Source organism: Rhododendron vialii, chromosome 2a (genome assembly GCF_030253575.1).
Source record: "Rhododendron vialii isolate Sample 1 chromosome 2a, ASM3025357v1".
Taxonomy (NCBI): Eukaryota; Viridiplantae; Streptophyta; class Magnoliopsida; order Ericales; family Ericaceae; genus Rhododendron; species Rhododendron vialii.
The window spans coordinates 18,808,834-18,824,836 of NC_080558.1; the positions used below are offsets into that span (position 1 = coordinate 18,808,834).

General features: G+C 39.5%; 2 protein-coding genes across 2 annotated transcripts; both read right to left on the bottom strand.

The window, feature by feature from the left end:
* Nucleotides 1-2,908: 2,908 nt before the first annotated feature.
* LOC131317254 (uncharacterized) lies at nucleotides 2,909-3,475 on the bottom strand. Its single transcript, XM_058346817.1, has one exon. The coding sequence runs from the start codon at nucleotides 3,473-3,475 to the stop codon at nucleotides 2,909-2,911; it is 567 nt and encodes a 188-aa protein (XP_058202800.1).
* A 5,553-nt stretch (nucleotides 3,476-9,028) lies between these two features.
* Nucleotides 9,029-15,059, bottom strand: LOC131312019 (uncharacterized protein At5g65660-like). The gene is made up of 2 exons (XM_058339722.1): nucleotides 14,589-15,059; nucleotides 9,029-9,460 (listed from the first exon to the last, which is right to left on the bottom strand). Exons 1-2 carry the CDS (start codon nucleotides 14,928-14,930, stop codon nucleotides 9,278-9,280), a joined length of 525 nt encoding a protein of 174 aa, XP_058195705.1. The 5' UTR covers nucleotides 14,931-15,059; the 3' UTR covers nucleotides 9,029-9,277.
* Nucleotides 15,060-16,003: the final 944 nt, after the last annotated feature.

Genomic DNA, 16,003 nt, shown 5'->3' on the forward strand with positions numbered 1-16,003 from the left:
AACGATAGAGTAAATTTAGATTTCTACCAAGAGTACTTTACTAGATTTGTTAAAATATATAGTTATATATTGTTATATATACACATGCTTAAAAGGACATATAAGCATTATTTAAGTAGATATTACTTCTCCCTTTTATCCATTGGTCAATAACCGCTAGAGAAATTATTACCCATTGGATAATAGAATTAGCAAGTACTAGGGTTTTATTTAATAATCATTTCCTAGATTTCCCATGTGATGATATATTTGTATAAGTATATAGGTGTGTACTTTATAATATACCCTAGATTTCCCTAAGATACTCTAGGTACAAAATCTAATTTTATAATAAGAACATGTGCCAATTTGGACTATTTTAATAAATAATTTTGATCTTATAATTTTTTTATTGGATATTGGGAAATCTACCTAGATTGTATGGTACACACTTTTATATATATACATATATGTACTTGGACTTATATATATATACATATATATATACTTATATTATTACAAAAGTACACATGTGTGTATTAGAATAGTTTAATAAGAAAATCTTGGCCATATATTTTATTTAATACTTGGAAATCTTGATAGATTATATGGTACCTAATAGTACCTACATATATATTTGATTAAAAGGACATATAGTCATTCAAGTTTTATTCATGTATTATCTTTTTTTTAACCATTGGTCAATACATGCTAGGGTAAATATTACCCTTTGGATAATAAAGTTAGTCTACCAACAAGTACTAAAATTTTATTAAATAGTCATTTCCAAGATTTTTCATGTGATTATATTTTTAAAAATATGTATATGTACCTTATAAATCTATTACCCTAGATTTTCTAAAGATATTGTTAAATATAAATATGTGTACTAAAGTACTCTAATATAATAATATAATAGGAACATGTGTTTATTAGATTAGTTTATTAGGAAAATCTTGGCCTAGGAAATCTTAAAAGATTATATAGTACATTGTAAAATATTTTACTAGATTTTCTAAGTACACAAATATATTTATATATGAGTACATGTACCTTTTGGCCTATTATTTTTCTAGGAAAATCTTTACCCATTGGACAATAATTGCTAGGGAAAATTTTATCCCTTGGGTAATAGCCAAGACTTTTGCTCTAAATAGCACCCCATTCTTACCATTTAACTCACACCTTCCAACCTTTCAACTTCTCTCTAGAAATTCTTGAGTTCTTACTTTGTTCTTGGTGTTCTTGAGTTTTTCTTGAAGTTTTTCTTGAAACTCATCATAAGCCACCGCTAAACCGCCACTCGACCACCCTCTCGTTCCAAAAGTTAGTAGTTTTTAGTCAAAAACTAGTTTCGAGAGAAACCTTTCTCTTTCAAAGCTTACCGTAGAAAGTTACTCTGTCCGATAGCCAACTTACTTTTCCATAGCTGCCCTACCGCCAAGAAGAACGGTAGATTAATCTTAATCACTATCTCTAAGTATACATGGTTTGTAATGCTTGTAGATTATTTTTATCCCTATCTCTAAGTATATGTAGAACACCTCTACTTACCTACTCTACGTATATTGTATGTTGTTTGTATATCGAAATGTATGGAAGTATTCGTATTTTGATCTTTAAGATGGATATAAACATGTCTTATGAATTGTTTGTATTACTTGCCTTGTTGTAAAGCATAAGTAATCTTCACTCCAAAGGCGTCCGTATATATGGCGTTATGCTTTAAGTTGTGATTTGAGCATGATGATTAATATAGAGTTGGATGATCTTGCTAGTTTAGCTTCAAGATTTCAATGAATGATTTATGATTACATATGTGAAAAGTCCAACCGCGGAGTCAATGCATGAAAATGAGACATGTAAATCGAGAAAGTAGAAACATGACACCTAGGGTGTGGTTAATGAAAAGATGTGTTTCAATACCGCAATGTGGCTGAACGTGGTAGCCCATTGTGTGTAAGCATTTTGAAAAACCGCAATGTAGCCGGACTTGGTAGCCCATTGTGTGGTGTGTGTTGCCATGAGACCGGACATGGTAGTCTCATTGGAGGTAATTTAATGTTTGTAAAAACCGCAATGTGGCCGGACATGGTAGCCCATTGTGAAGATTACCAATGGGGCCGGACGTGGTAGCTTCATTGGTAATGTGGCTTAGTTATCCGCGAAGAGGAGCCAATGCAAGTTTTGTGTGCCAATGGGAACCCGGTGCGGCGGAACCATTGTGAGAATACTCGGGAGACAGGAACAGCGGAACCGAGGTTGGGTGTGTTAAAAATGATTTTGAAAATATTGATTTGGTAAGTGATAAATGGAGACACGATCCACGACGAGTCGCGTAGGAGAAACTCAGAAAACCATGGACACAAACGATAGTTGATTAGCGAATGTGGATATGTCATTGTGAACTGTTTTGTTAAATATGCATGTATTTTGTGGAAATCGTTAGTATTACGATCTACTGCTTGTAAGTTAAGGGTTAGTGGGTATGGATTATTCTATTGAGCTCTCGTAGCTCATGGTGTTACCTTTGGTGACCCTGACATATTATACTGGTGGCGACGCTGGTATAATGTGCAAGACTTTGTATATGATCAAGATGAGTTGTACACCTTGGAGGCCTTTGGTGCTGAGGAGCTGGCTAGGATGGAGGAGCAGGCAGAGCTGTAGTTAGGAACCCTAGTTTCCCTCCCTTTTATAATGAAAGTACTCTTATGGAGGTTGTGATATAATAATGAGTCAGACTCTATTTTGAAGTTGCAGTAAAATTGTCTATTTAACGTACCCAAAATTCGGGGCGTTACACCCGTTGACCGAAACCCTGAGTAGGCATAGATGAACTCGCTCATCTCTTAACTTGTGATCCATGAACTGAAGTGGCCTAACAGAAGTGAGGCTACTGCTGCTTCTGAGTACCCCAAAATGAATATCAACTAGTACTCTGTCCACTCCTCGGTTGCTGCACCGAACCAGACTCATTACGTGCCTTTTCCCCATGCAGACAATTTCTTGCAAAATGACCGGCCTTCCCACAAGTAAAGCATGTACCTAAAAGCCACGGACACTGAGCACGAATGTGCCCCGCTTGACCACACTCATGACACACGATTGGAGGTCTATTAGAAACTCCTCGAGTCCCAAAAGAAGAAGAAAATGGAGGCCCAAAGTTTGACAGACCCTGGGGAGCTGAAAACTGATCTTGCAATCTCTTTCTCCCCTGACTACCAAAACTCCCCGAAGAAAAGCTCATACCCCTTACTTGTTGCCTCGGTTCCCAAACCTTAGGATTTCTTGGTGCCTTCTTTGGTATCTTGATGGTCCTTGCACACTCGACGACATTAACGAACCTCCCCTTGCATTGTGCCATCACCATTCTCTTCACAGTGCCATGCAACCCCCTTTCAAACCTTCTACATTTTCTTTCCTCGGTAGCCACCAACTCCAGCGCAAAACGGGATAAAGATTGAAACTTCAAAGCGTACTCTGACACAATCATATTCCCTTGCTCTAGCTTCTTAAATCCTCTCTCAACAGGTCATGACTCATTTTCAAAAAATACTATTCCTCGAAGAGCACCTCAAGTTTGGCCCAAGTTAAGTTCTCTACATTTGGCTCATTCGCTTGAGCCGCGATCCTTGCCGCCCTTCTCGCATCCTTCCTCGATTCTAAGACTGACTCACACCACTCATTTGCCTCCCCGGTAAGTTGAACGGCCACGATATTGACTTGCAAGTCATCTTCCATGATCTTAAGAGCCCTGAAGAGTTTTCAGATTTGAGCCAACCAATGGTCGGCCATGAGAGGGTCACTGCTCGACCCATTGAACGATGGTGGATTTCTATGACTGAACTCCCTCATAGCCGACAAAGCATGACTGTTTGCACTTTTCCTAGGAGCTGGGTTTAGAAGGTTTGCAGCCACAAAAGCCGCAACAAAATCCCTAGTGGAAAGGACTCTGAACGATCAGTACTTCCTTTCCTTGACCATGTCCAGTCCCTTCCCCCAGATTCCCATTTGGATTCTCCCCATGATGACTAACCTCGTCCTCAACTGGCGCCCCTTGGCCACGAGCACAGCCACCCTAACTTTCGACCTCACCTGCTCTAGCACGCATTCTCGGAAGCATCTTACTACAAGGTATAAAAAAAGAAAGGTTCATCAATAACATCATTTCATGAGATCTAAGCCCCCAACTATCCCAACACGGGCCAAAACAACTCTACGCCACTCTACTATATTGAAATGCAATGTCACATAAGCCAAGTAGTGTCATTTCACACAAACACACATATGACATGCAAAAAGACGTGACATTTTGAACCCATGAGACTAAAAGTGTCTCCACGGTCTCAAAGTATTCAAACCTAGACGCTTTGATATCAATTTGTCACGCCCTCAATTTTTAACATAAATAAATTATCTAATTCAATAAAAAGTCCTCGCATATTATAGATACTACCCAAAAAAGTTCCTACCTGTTTAATTTTACAAACAAGTCCACAAGTCAAAAGATATACAGTTTTGGCTCTCCTACCCCAAATAAACTTAAATACAAATACAAACAAGTTATCAAGTTACAAACAATTTAGTCAAAAGAAAATTCTAGAAGGATTAGTTACAAGCCCATCTTTATCAAAAAAAAAGTTATTACAAAGATGATAGTGTAACTAAATGAAATTAGCTTCCAAAATTCTTTCACGTCCAAGCACACGATGCTAGCAAACTATTGTCCGACATTTGAACCTAAAAAGAAAGATTGGGTTGAGTTACACTAACTCAGTAGGAAAATCTTTACCAATTCTATGTGTAAATATGATGACAAGTGCAAAAGAAAGAAGATGAGGGAATATAGTTTGATAGATGGACATCAATCAACTCGAAGGTATGCCAATACCGTAATTTGCCGCATAGTGCATAAGACACAAACAGCTATACTAATCCCGACACGACTCATTATCACCAATCTCCACTGTCTGTATTTTCACCCCTTGCGTTATAGTAAAACACCTCGAGAGTTGCCGTATTGCCACCCTTTGTGTTGCGGTGAACCCTAACAACTCGGATCATCGTATTTTCACCCCTTGCATTACGAGACTCCCTATCCCAACATCTGACTCACACAACTACTTTTGCACTCAAGATACAAACCAAGACTCTCTCATGATCACATTCTTACATGAGATACCATACAATATGCCAACAATGCTACAATCATGCCACAAACATTTCCAAGTAGTCAACCAATCGATAAGACACATTTCAATACGGTTTTAATCAAGTAAACTATTATTTGTTCCTATTAACAGGAGGCCAACAAAACAAGGATAACATCAATCAATCATAGGGAGTCAATTGAACATGATTGGGATAGGTTAGGAGACGTCCAAGAGGTGCTAGAAGTGCCCGGAGTTCAAAACAATCGAAGTAGGAGCAATGAGAACAAAACTGTCCATAAGGCTCTGGTATCGAAAATGGCTATATCGATACAACAACCAAATCAGGAAGTTCTGAAGCTTCTATTTTCTTATGGTATCGATACGGCAAAAAGCCCGTATCGATACAGCAAGGCTTCGAGCAGCGATTTCACAGAATTTTGAGGGCTCAATGAAACATCAACAACAACTATAGACACGATTTTTACACCAAATCAACGTATTTACACATAAAAAAGGCAAAGAAATCCCTACCTCGCAACATTGGCCGACATTCAAGCGATTTGGTCGAGCCCTAACCTCCACAAACTTCAAAATCGACGACAGATTCCCTCCAAGCTTGACCCACGAAATTTTGAACTCAAAAATGCGATTGGAAGGCCGGAGGGAGGTTGATTCTTGAAGTACTTGAGAGATGGAGTGGAGTTTTGGGTGAGAGGAGAAGAAAGAGAGAAATTTCGGATGAGAGAGAGAGAGATGGGAAGATGAAAAATGATCTCTTACAATACATACACCCACTGTATATACCCCTATATCTTTAAACCACACACACTCCCTCAAGTCACAATTCCTTCATTTCAATCCCTAATTTAAATAACCATCAAATAATCTAAATTCTTCTAATTAGCCAATTAATAAACATTTCAATAATTAAAAAATATGCAGGTCTCTACAGTCATGAGGTCATCGATTTTTCACTCCAGGTGACGGATGTAGGTGTGGAGTTCGGAGGACGACCCTGCATCTGGCGTTGAGGTGCCCGCTCCAACGCCGATGGAAACATGGTACTTGCCCAAGACTTTGGCTCCGCCAGAGCCCATGTGAGGATCTCTAAGGGGTCGAGTCCAAGGGTCGTATCGCTGAGAGGTGGATCTTGAACTTCCACCATTTTGGTTCAGGAATTTTGAACGGAGTTTGAGAAGGAGAGAAATAGAACGCTGAGAAGGCGATCAGATCCCTAGTAGAGTCGCTAATTATAGGGGTTCGGTTTATCGAAATCTTGATCGTTGGTCGGTTCTGGCTCTTTCCTCCGCTGCTGCGCCGCCTGACTTGCAACAAGTCACTAGGGCTATGGAAGCCCAGTAACCCTCCGACAATCAAGTTAGATGAAGAGAGAAGTGTATAGGTCTAGGGTTAGGGTAGAATGACATATCTCTCTAGGTTATAGTCCCTTTGTATTTATAGACATTGGTTTGCTTGGCCTCCAAGCTAGCGCGTGGAGGGTACGCTCGGGTAACCGCCTCGAGTGATGTCATATGTGACGAATGGGATAAGGCGATTACGGAGCACATGGCCAAATCAACTCCAATGATGATCCTTGTTCTATAACCATCTCAGCCTACGTCATGGTGACGCGTTTACCCGAGGGACCTGGTTTGCCAAGACGGGGGACTATTACCAAGGCATCGCGCATGGTCGCTTGATTATGAGCTGAACAACATCCCAAAGGTTGCCTGAGCCTTTAATAACATTGCCTCGTGCCTATGTACTGTCGGTCACCAAGGTCCAAACCAAGATGCGAGGCGCCTCGGGGTTGGGCCTAGCCTACTTACTCCAAGCCACTACAATGCTTCAATTTGTAATCAAGCAAGAAATGAAAAAAATTCAGAAATATAATCTCTCTCTCTCTCTCTCTCTCTCTCTCTCTCTCTCTCTCAATCTCGATCTCGAAAGGCATCACAACGAATGAAACGCATCCCAATCGATTCCTAACCCGCCCGCTAATTACATGCCACTACCTACCCAACCCGAGATTGACAAGTTGTCAATCAAATGGGCCAAGCCCCAAAACACATAATGGGCCAAACCCTAAGTAAAAAGAGAAACCCTAACCCTAAAACAGCAACAACACCGCCTCTGACCATAAACCAACCATCCCACCGCTCACGGTCTGAGGACCATTAAGCCACCGAGCAACCCAATGGAGTTTGCACCAACAAGACCTGGAAAAAAAACTTCCTAAAGGTAGAGATCGAATCACAGATCCAACAACGACAGATTTGACTAACCCCAAATGAAAAAAAAAAAAAAAAAGATTTTGACTAACCATCAGAACTTGGAGACACCATCCACCGCAACCCTAGAATGCTATTAAACGAAAACCAGTACCATCCAACAATTAATATCGGCGGGAGCCCAACCGGACATAATCGGATTGACATGCCATTAGGCCGAATACTGCGGCACCCAGCAGTGCAAACGGTGTCAGTCCACAATAGTAGGAAGCAAAGGACAGAAGGAGTGCGGTGGAAATGGGAGGAGAAACGGGAAAGGGGAGAAGAGAGAGAGAGAAAGGCCGGGGGGGGGGGGCGCAGCAAGAAGGAACCCCCACCCCCGGAAACCCTATTTGATGTGATGCTTAAAGAGAGATTTTAGAGCCAAAGGGCTTATTCATTTTGAAAGAGGTTTGAGTGGAGAGAGATAGATAGAGAAAATGTATAGGTGACCGTGCAAGGAGGCTTTTAAAGCCTCCAAATGAGCATGTTAAACATTAAACTTTGGTTGTCGTGTCAACTTTCCACAATTTTAGCATCTTGACTGCTACTTGATAGCCGAGAACTAGTCAATATTTGTCGAGTTAAATGAACTCATTGCAATAGATATAAAACCACAGGAACTCAGATAACTTCTTAAAATGGTTTGATAACTTGTAACCTAAAGCCATACGTTTTCTTAACTAACCACTAACTACGAAACAAATGGTCGTCTTAATTAATTAGGAACTTCAGTGCAGATTGCTTATTTTCTCAAGCCAATACATTTTCATCACAAAACCCGATTTGCTGCTCCATGCCAAAACATTTTCATCACAAAGCCAATAAATTAGAAACTTACACTTACATTCTTGTAGAGCATTACTCGATTTGAGTAACTTTCATATAGAAACAGAATTCCCTTTTGCAATCCTCTCATTGACTTATGTTAATTACCAAGTAAACAGGTCCATAGGACTGAACACCATCGGGGTTATCAAGCTGGTCAAGGCACATATACGGTATCTCATTCGACATTTCATTTTGTCAAGTGGAGGACACTCTTGAGTGGCCCGGATGTTGGGCGGACCAGAGACAAAAACGCAACCACGCTTTGGCTTTGGAAGAGAAGGAATTACTAGTTGGTGCCACCGTGCTTGAATTGCTCTTCTTTTCAACTTTCCACCTTGAAAAGACCAACCTTTTCCATGACGTCCTGTGCTAATCAAACAATCACAATCACTCATTTTCTCCCTTTAACCTTGTTATATGAGAGTGAGATAGGGAAGAAAAAAATTTCAAAAGAACATTTTCAAATGGAAAGCATGGATATTTACTGTATTTAGCTGATTAAAAAAGAAGAATATTTACCGTTTATTTCGGGGATTAGATAGTGGGTTTGCAGGCCGAGTAATCAGACGGGCCTATGGTCTGGCCAGATTTCAATCACCAAGCCCAAGCCCAGACCATGCACTATTAGGGCTGGGCTAGCCCGCTCACTTGACAGGCTCGGGCCGGGGGGGTTTGTGCGGGCTTCATACTCACAGGCCGAATGATGACCCTTATTCTTCTCGTTCTTTCTAAGTTGTTTGAAGGGCTAGAGGGGAACTGACCCCATCCATTCACCTCACATTGTCATGTTAATACTTAAATAGTTTAGCCCACAAATCTTTACAAGGAGATTACAAGCTACATTCTAATCTTCTAAAAGCCAATTAAAAACTACGAATCAACCAATGTTTATCCATCATGACCGCGCGAATACTATACACATGAGATTCAAGAACCTAGGTGTAAAAACCGTTATGTTAAATTCTCATTTCTAGCGAGAGATCTTCAATATATTACTGCATAACTACAGAGCTTGAGGTATGGTTCCAGTGGTAAGCTCTTTCAAATCGAGCTTGGGCTTGCGCTTGAATTGGAGTTGCGGGAGATAGTGGGAAATGACTTAGGTTGATGGGTGGGCCATGAGATCCGCTCTGGGGGACAAGGCGCCGGAGCTGGATTGGCGATGAACGTAGGAGTGTTTTCTCCGGGCATCAACACTGAAACTTCTCTAGCATTTACAGGTGCCTTAGTGTACACCAAAAATATATCAATTAGACCTTTGAAAGCAATAATAGTACCTGAAGTGCAAATTGAAACAAGAAGACTTCTATAGTTCTATTCGATAAGGTTGACAGTTAATTATTGCTTCTTGCAAAATTTGACTTAGTAGAGACTAGAGAGTGTATAACAGTGGCCAACCAAGCTAGCCCTAGTCAGTTGTCTAATCGTAGTCCTTGCATAATGAGCTACAGCACAAATCACGATGCATGATGTATAATAGTAAGTTGTTCTCGTGCAATTAATCCAAACGCATACTCAAACGGCATTAACAGCCAAAAACTAAATATCAAGTTCATAAACCTCACCATATATAGGTCTCCACCAAAAGATGAAAGGTTCCTAGGTATTTTTCATTTTGAAATTTAATTTCTCATCTACCTCAAGTCTCAGCACCCGACAAATATAGTATTTGGCTTTTGATACAATTATAATGTCGAAAAATGGTGGATGATTAGAACGTAAATATTAAACTCAAATAGGAGGGGTACCGAAAGAGCAACTGTTTCTAATGCGGACAAATAAAACACAGAAGCAGATTCCTTAAATTAAGGGGTGTTCTCCATTAGTTGATGAAGCTCTGCACAAGGGGTTGCTGAGAAATAGCATTTTGGTTTTGTCCAAATCTTCACACTCAAGATTCCTTGAATGAGACTAAACCAGAGCCACAGCATATAAGTTATAGATAGGTCCTGCCTTTCTGGCCTCCTGATATGGGGTTTTTAGTCTAGGCTCGTCATGTATTTGAGGATCTCAAGTGATGTAAACCGTCGCATTTCAGCAGTTATAAAGAGCAATGGGCAAACGTTCCGTCTCCAAGTTATAAGGATGGTTCTAGGTCTCGTTTGATGGCAGTTATAGTTTCTAGGAGGTTGGTAATGAGAAAGGAGCAAGAACTTCCCGCCATTTATGTGATATCACAAGGGCAACATAGTGATTGTAAGTCAAAAGGGCTGGACCAGAGAGACAAGCCAGTCTGACGCCCCAAAATGGGATCAAACGGACCCTTAAATATGATACCTGAACAGGTACATGAGAAGTGCTCCTCCAAATAAAAATTATTTTAAACCGTTCGAATAGAAATAGAATTACGTCTCTCGAACACCAATAACAGCTAGGTTGTGCACAATCTTATGGTTAGCTACCCGTGTTTTCGTGCATATGACAATAGTCAATAGCAGAAGACTATCTATTTGGCTAAATATCACCCAAGTCTACTGTAAAGTCTGCATAAGGTGGTTAATTTTGGAATCCACCCCATAACCAAGTAATAAAAAAGGGTCAACATGGCACCTTATCGGTATCCCATTGCACACACAAAAGAGGTCAATTTCAAACGATAGTTCTTCTACACTAGGTGACCCGCCGCCTCTTGTACTTCAAGAAGAGTGAATTTCCAAATGTACAGAGCAACCATTGGTGCTGTTCAAAAAAAGAGCAAGCATTGGTTTCCCGGAGACAAGTGAACTGTCTAAGAGAGTTTAACGGTCACTTAACATTGGTTCCCTGGAGACTCCTCAGTTCAAGTCAGTGGGACTGTGTAAGAGAACTCGTATGCAACGAAAATTCTTACATAAAGAGACTCCTGCAGGTTCACCAAAACTTATACAAGTAAAGAACGGCTAGCCCCTATATTGAAAGGGCCCTCCAACACATGGTGGAAATTATCTCTTACAGAACAGATAATTCCCTCCAGGTGAGCCTTGTTCATTTTAATTTGTGACCTCATAGGTTAACTCTTCAAGTGGATCGCATAGTAGCACGTGAGTAACGTGTGACAGGAGTGTTACGTAGCTGGACGTACATTATTGGACAAGGTTCTTAACAACTTAAAGCTTTTGGGACAGTATCCTACATATTAAAGTGGAAATCTGGTGCTTTTACACCACCACCTCTGAAAAGTAAGCACATTAATAAACCATTAGCCGCATCATATATATTCTTTACAGCAGGCTATAAAACAATGTGGAGCAATACTATATAGTAGCTCATAGTCAAGCAAGATCACAACCAAAAAGACAGCACACAAATGTGTCAATATATTCAATAGCTTCATTCGGTGAAAACTAGTTGGATACACATACACAAATCAATGCATACACATACATACATTTGCACATATATGTATATATATCAATGTTCTAAAAGTCCGCCGACTAGTCTCCGCCTAGGTGTTGGGCGGTGGTCCAACGCCTAGATTAGGTAGCCGATTAGTCAACGCCTAGATTAGGTAGCCACTAGGTGGCGCTAAGCGCTAGGCATCCCTTTTCCACCCGACCAGCGCGTAGTGATTTTTAAAACATTGTACATGTACATGAAAATATGTATAGGTGTATAATAAATGCAAGTGGGAAGAAGAAAATAAACAAAGACTTCCCCACAAAGAACTGTTGACAACACAAATATTGGTACATGGTAGTGATTGGCCAAATGGATTTTAAAGTATAGTGGTGGGGCTAAACAGCAGATATGCAGAGGTAATATATAACCATATATAGTCCCTAGGATCTCCAAATGGGACCAATCAGGCAATCAGCAACTTGTAGGATGGAGCCATTTTTCAAATTTCTCAATTTGTATTTAATAGACAGTGCAGTTTCTTTATGTCTCCATTGTTTTAGGGAACATTCACTGATTCACATGGGTATATGACGAAGAAAGCCTATGAGCAGTTTATGGTGTTCATTTTTGTATTCAAAACTTTTGTTACCAGAGACAAAGTTCATGTGTGAATCATGCTTTTTGCACTTCAGCTACTAAACTAGTGCAGTGGAACTCATTCCTGCAACAAATTCCTTTATGTTTTTATTTTCCAAACACGAAATCGAACTCTGCGACGAATCACTTTTGATTTTTCGTTTTCTAAAAAGAAGAAGCCATGTCGTAGGAAATAACTGCAAATATGTTTGGAATTTCAGAAACTTTATTGTACCAAAAAAGAAAGAAGATAGAAGCCCAACAAGCGCTTGCATAATTTTGTTTCAGGAAAAGGAAAAAATGAAACCGGTATCAGCTGTTAGTCGAATTATATCAAACTCGAATACATTTGTGGAAGTTGCCAAGTACAGTTAACAGTGGTTAATTCTTCAAACACAGATCCAGGCACCGGAGCCATTCGATGTTTGTGAGAATCACGTACATCGGATGGTTTCGGACCCATTTGTGTTTGAATCTGCGTGCAAACATGGTCCGTAGCGCTGCTGCTTAACAAGAAGGAAAAGAATTTTGGCTAAAATGCATGTATAGAGGAACAAAACCATTTTTCAGGCTAAGAATCATCATAACCTGCAGAATTTCAGGCTAAGAATCATCATAACCTGCAGAATATCAAAAAGATCATCCTTCCCCCTTTTTTTCCCCTTGGTAACGTGGAATCAAAGTAATCATGTAAATAGACAACCAAACACAGAAGGGGAAAAGAACAAAAGAAATACCCATTTGAGTCAAATTGAAAATTTTGTGAAAGAAAAAGATGATCATGAAGGGATAAAAGAAAGAAAGTGACAGCCTAAGGTTAGTCCGGTTGGTTGGTCGGTTTGCTTCCATAACTTTGAACAGGGTTTGATTTTTGGGGTCAGGTCGCAAGAAAATAATTTCTTGTGAATTTTCTAGTCACGGCGTGGCCTTTGACCAGACCAGGAGGGAATTAGTCGAAGCGCGTGTAAGCTAGCCAAGACACCCCTGACCGTTGGGAAAAAAAAAAAACCAAAAGAAAAAGGAAGAAAGAAAGTGACAATGGTGTGAACAGACATAGGGGAAATAATCAAACCAAAAAGTGTGGACATGTATACCCAAAATACACAGAGGGAACAAAAACTTCTGTGAGAACATCATCACAACCTGCAAATATCAAAATTATCTCACTTTTTTATGCTGCCTTCCTATGGATAAAGTGAAGTCAAAGAAATCATCCAAAGAGACAGACCACCACAGAATGAAAAAAAGAAACTACCCCTTTTGGGTCAAATTTACAATCATCTCCCAAAACTAAGGCACTTTCATCTTAATATGGAATGGGGAGGCCTAATTTATCACATGTAGATACACAAATTTCTAGGAAGGCATTTTTCTGAAATTTTATCATCTTCTAGTAAACCTAGAGGAGAGAAACCGAGAAAGTGAAAAAAAAAAATGTGATACATTAAAATTTTCAAACAAAAAATAAAACATAAAAGCAGAAAAACAAAAAATCCAAACTTTCAGGGTTTCTCTGTTTTCACTAAACTTTTTCTTTTTCACATTTTTCTTTCCGATTGGTCTAAATAACTAAAACGTGAGAAAGAAAAAAGGACTAGAAGTTAAAAAGGTAACAAAAATTTTTGCTCCAAAACTAACTTTGTAGACATCCAAACACAGCAGAGTCTAATTGACATCCACATCCGAAAACTACATGGACAAAAGTCACTTTCCACAAACATTTCCAATTTCGAATGAGAAACCTTAATTAAACCCACAAGGCTACAACTATGAGAGGAATTTTGTTCACCCTCGCCTTGGATGAAGGTAACTTTACCCTTTTTCAATGAGATATGTTGCGAGTTCCGGTTCAGATTACTGAACCGGTGATTTTGCAAGAATTGATTTTTTAGAAGAGTATGCAAAAATTTAGCTCAATTGAATATTGGCAAGTATCCAACTGTGTTCATTTTACCATTCAAGTTAACTTGTATCTTGAATACATTTAGAAGAAAACTTTAATTGTTTTTTAAATGCAGGGTGTCTCGGACCAGTTTGCACGCATCTTATATTAATCCCTATAGTCCGTCTCTCGCCGTTTCACATGCTTACGCATTATGAGATGGCTGTTGACAAAAAGAATCGACATGAGACTTTAGGATAGAGTAAACACCTAAGTTTCAAACCAAGATACTTAGCCAACCCCATGGTTAAAACCATTGGTGTACAATCACAACCTCCCAGTCCCTCATAATGTAGTGCTGCAGTTAATGACTCAAAAAAAAACAAAACAAAACCGTAAATTACCCAAAATAAAAATCAATTTGCAAAATTAAACCCAACTTTAATTTTCGAAAAAAAAAATATTGGCAAGGAAAATTTCGAAGAAAAAAAAACATATGTTCTAAGGAACACTCACTTTGGGCGACTGAACACGAAGCTTCCCATTGAAGCTCAACTGGGACTCAACGTCCTGCCGATTGCGCCGCCGTCCGTCCGCCGCTGGCGACGACTCCGGCGAGTTGGGTCTGAGGAATTTCTCAAAAATCGCCATGAACAGAAACATGGAAATCAAAACGGCAGTGGCAACGAACCCAAAAGAGAGAGCATTGACAGAGTTATCGAAATGCCTCCAATGGCCATCGTCTCTATCGGTGAGCAAGGGGGACCCAGTTGGGGCCCAGCCCAAGTGATCTCCCATCTCTCTCTCTCTCTCTCTCTCTCTCTCTCTCTCTCTGTGTATGGGGTCAGTGGAGAACATGAAAGACAGTTAATTGTTGGAAGGATGCAGTTTGTGGGTGAGAGGTTTTTTTGTTTGAGGTTTTTTTTTTTACGTCATTATTCAAGGGAACCCAGTTGGTAAAAGCTGGTACGGAGGGGTTCAACAAACCAAGGGGAGAGAGAGAGAGAGAGCGAGCATGTGGGGTTGGCTTTGGACGGGGTGATGACCGAAGGTTTGGAAAAAGAGAGCTTTGGGATTTGGATTATGCAGAATATTTTGGACTTTGTTTTTCTTTTGCCGAGAATTTTGGACTTTGTTTGGAAGGGAAAAAAACCGGAAGAACAAATTTTTAAAAATATCTTTATTTTTTGTTTTGAGAAGAAGTAAAAAGAGAAAACAACAAAATACGGAATATATGGAGTAGTACATCACACGAAGTTTAATCATACTTTCCTTTTTAGTTATTTCTTCGTTTTCTTTTCTTTTCTTTTCTTGAGATCCTTTTAAAGTGTTAAGCTCTCTTTTTTTTTCTTACTTCCTCCGTCCCAAAAATGATATCCAAAATCGCTATTCACAGCTCTCAAGAAACATTTGTATTTTTTTAACCTATAACGTTTTATATACGCCATATGAATTCGTCCGATAGATCTCAGTAAATTTTATTAAACAAAATTTTAATCATAAAAAGTATTATGAATTACATGACAAATCTGAGAACTTTGTAACCTTCCCATAAATGATCTGTGATATGAAATCAAGTTACTCTAAGGTTGACGATCAATTGTCGTGTCTTGGACTAATTGAATTATAGATGGTACGTTAACTTCAACTTCGATCGAGTTACAATTTGCCGTAACGCGTGCACTGCGTTTATTCCGCCCGAACACGATTAACCCGATCGACTCCACAGCTCACCTTCAAAGTCCTGAAATCATATACTTATCAAATTACTCAGAGGGTGTAAATTGATATCTCCTTGTTGATGCTCTCTGCCACATTTGAAGCGTCCCCCTTTTTTTTCTTGTTTTTTTTTTTTTTTTATCAGCTTTTTTTCCTTGTGTTTGACAATGTGATTTGTCACAGTGAGCCCCTCAGTGGCCCATGGCAAGCCA

Bases quoted from the DNA above. Each gene is read 5' to 3' on its own strand.
- LOC131312019 (XM_058339722.1), bottom strand. From the start codon at position 14,930: ATGTTCTCCACTGACCCCATACACAGAGAGAGAGAGAGAGAGAGAGAG. The intron at 9,461-14,588 runs GTGAGTGTTCCT...GTGTACACTAAG, and splicing joins TTCGTGTTCAGTCGCCCAAA to GCACCTGTAAATGCTAGAGA.
- LOC131317254 (XM_058346817.1), bottom strand. From the start codon at position 3,475: ATGATTGTGTCAGAGTACGCTTTGAAGTTTCAATCTTTATCCCGTTTT.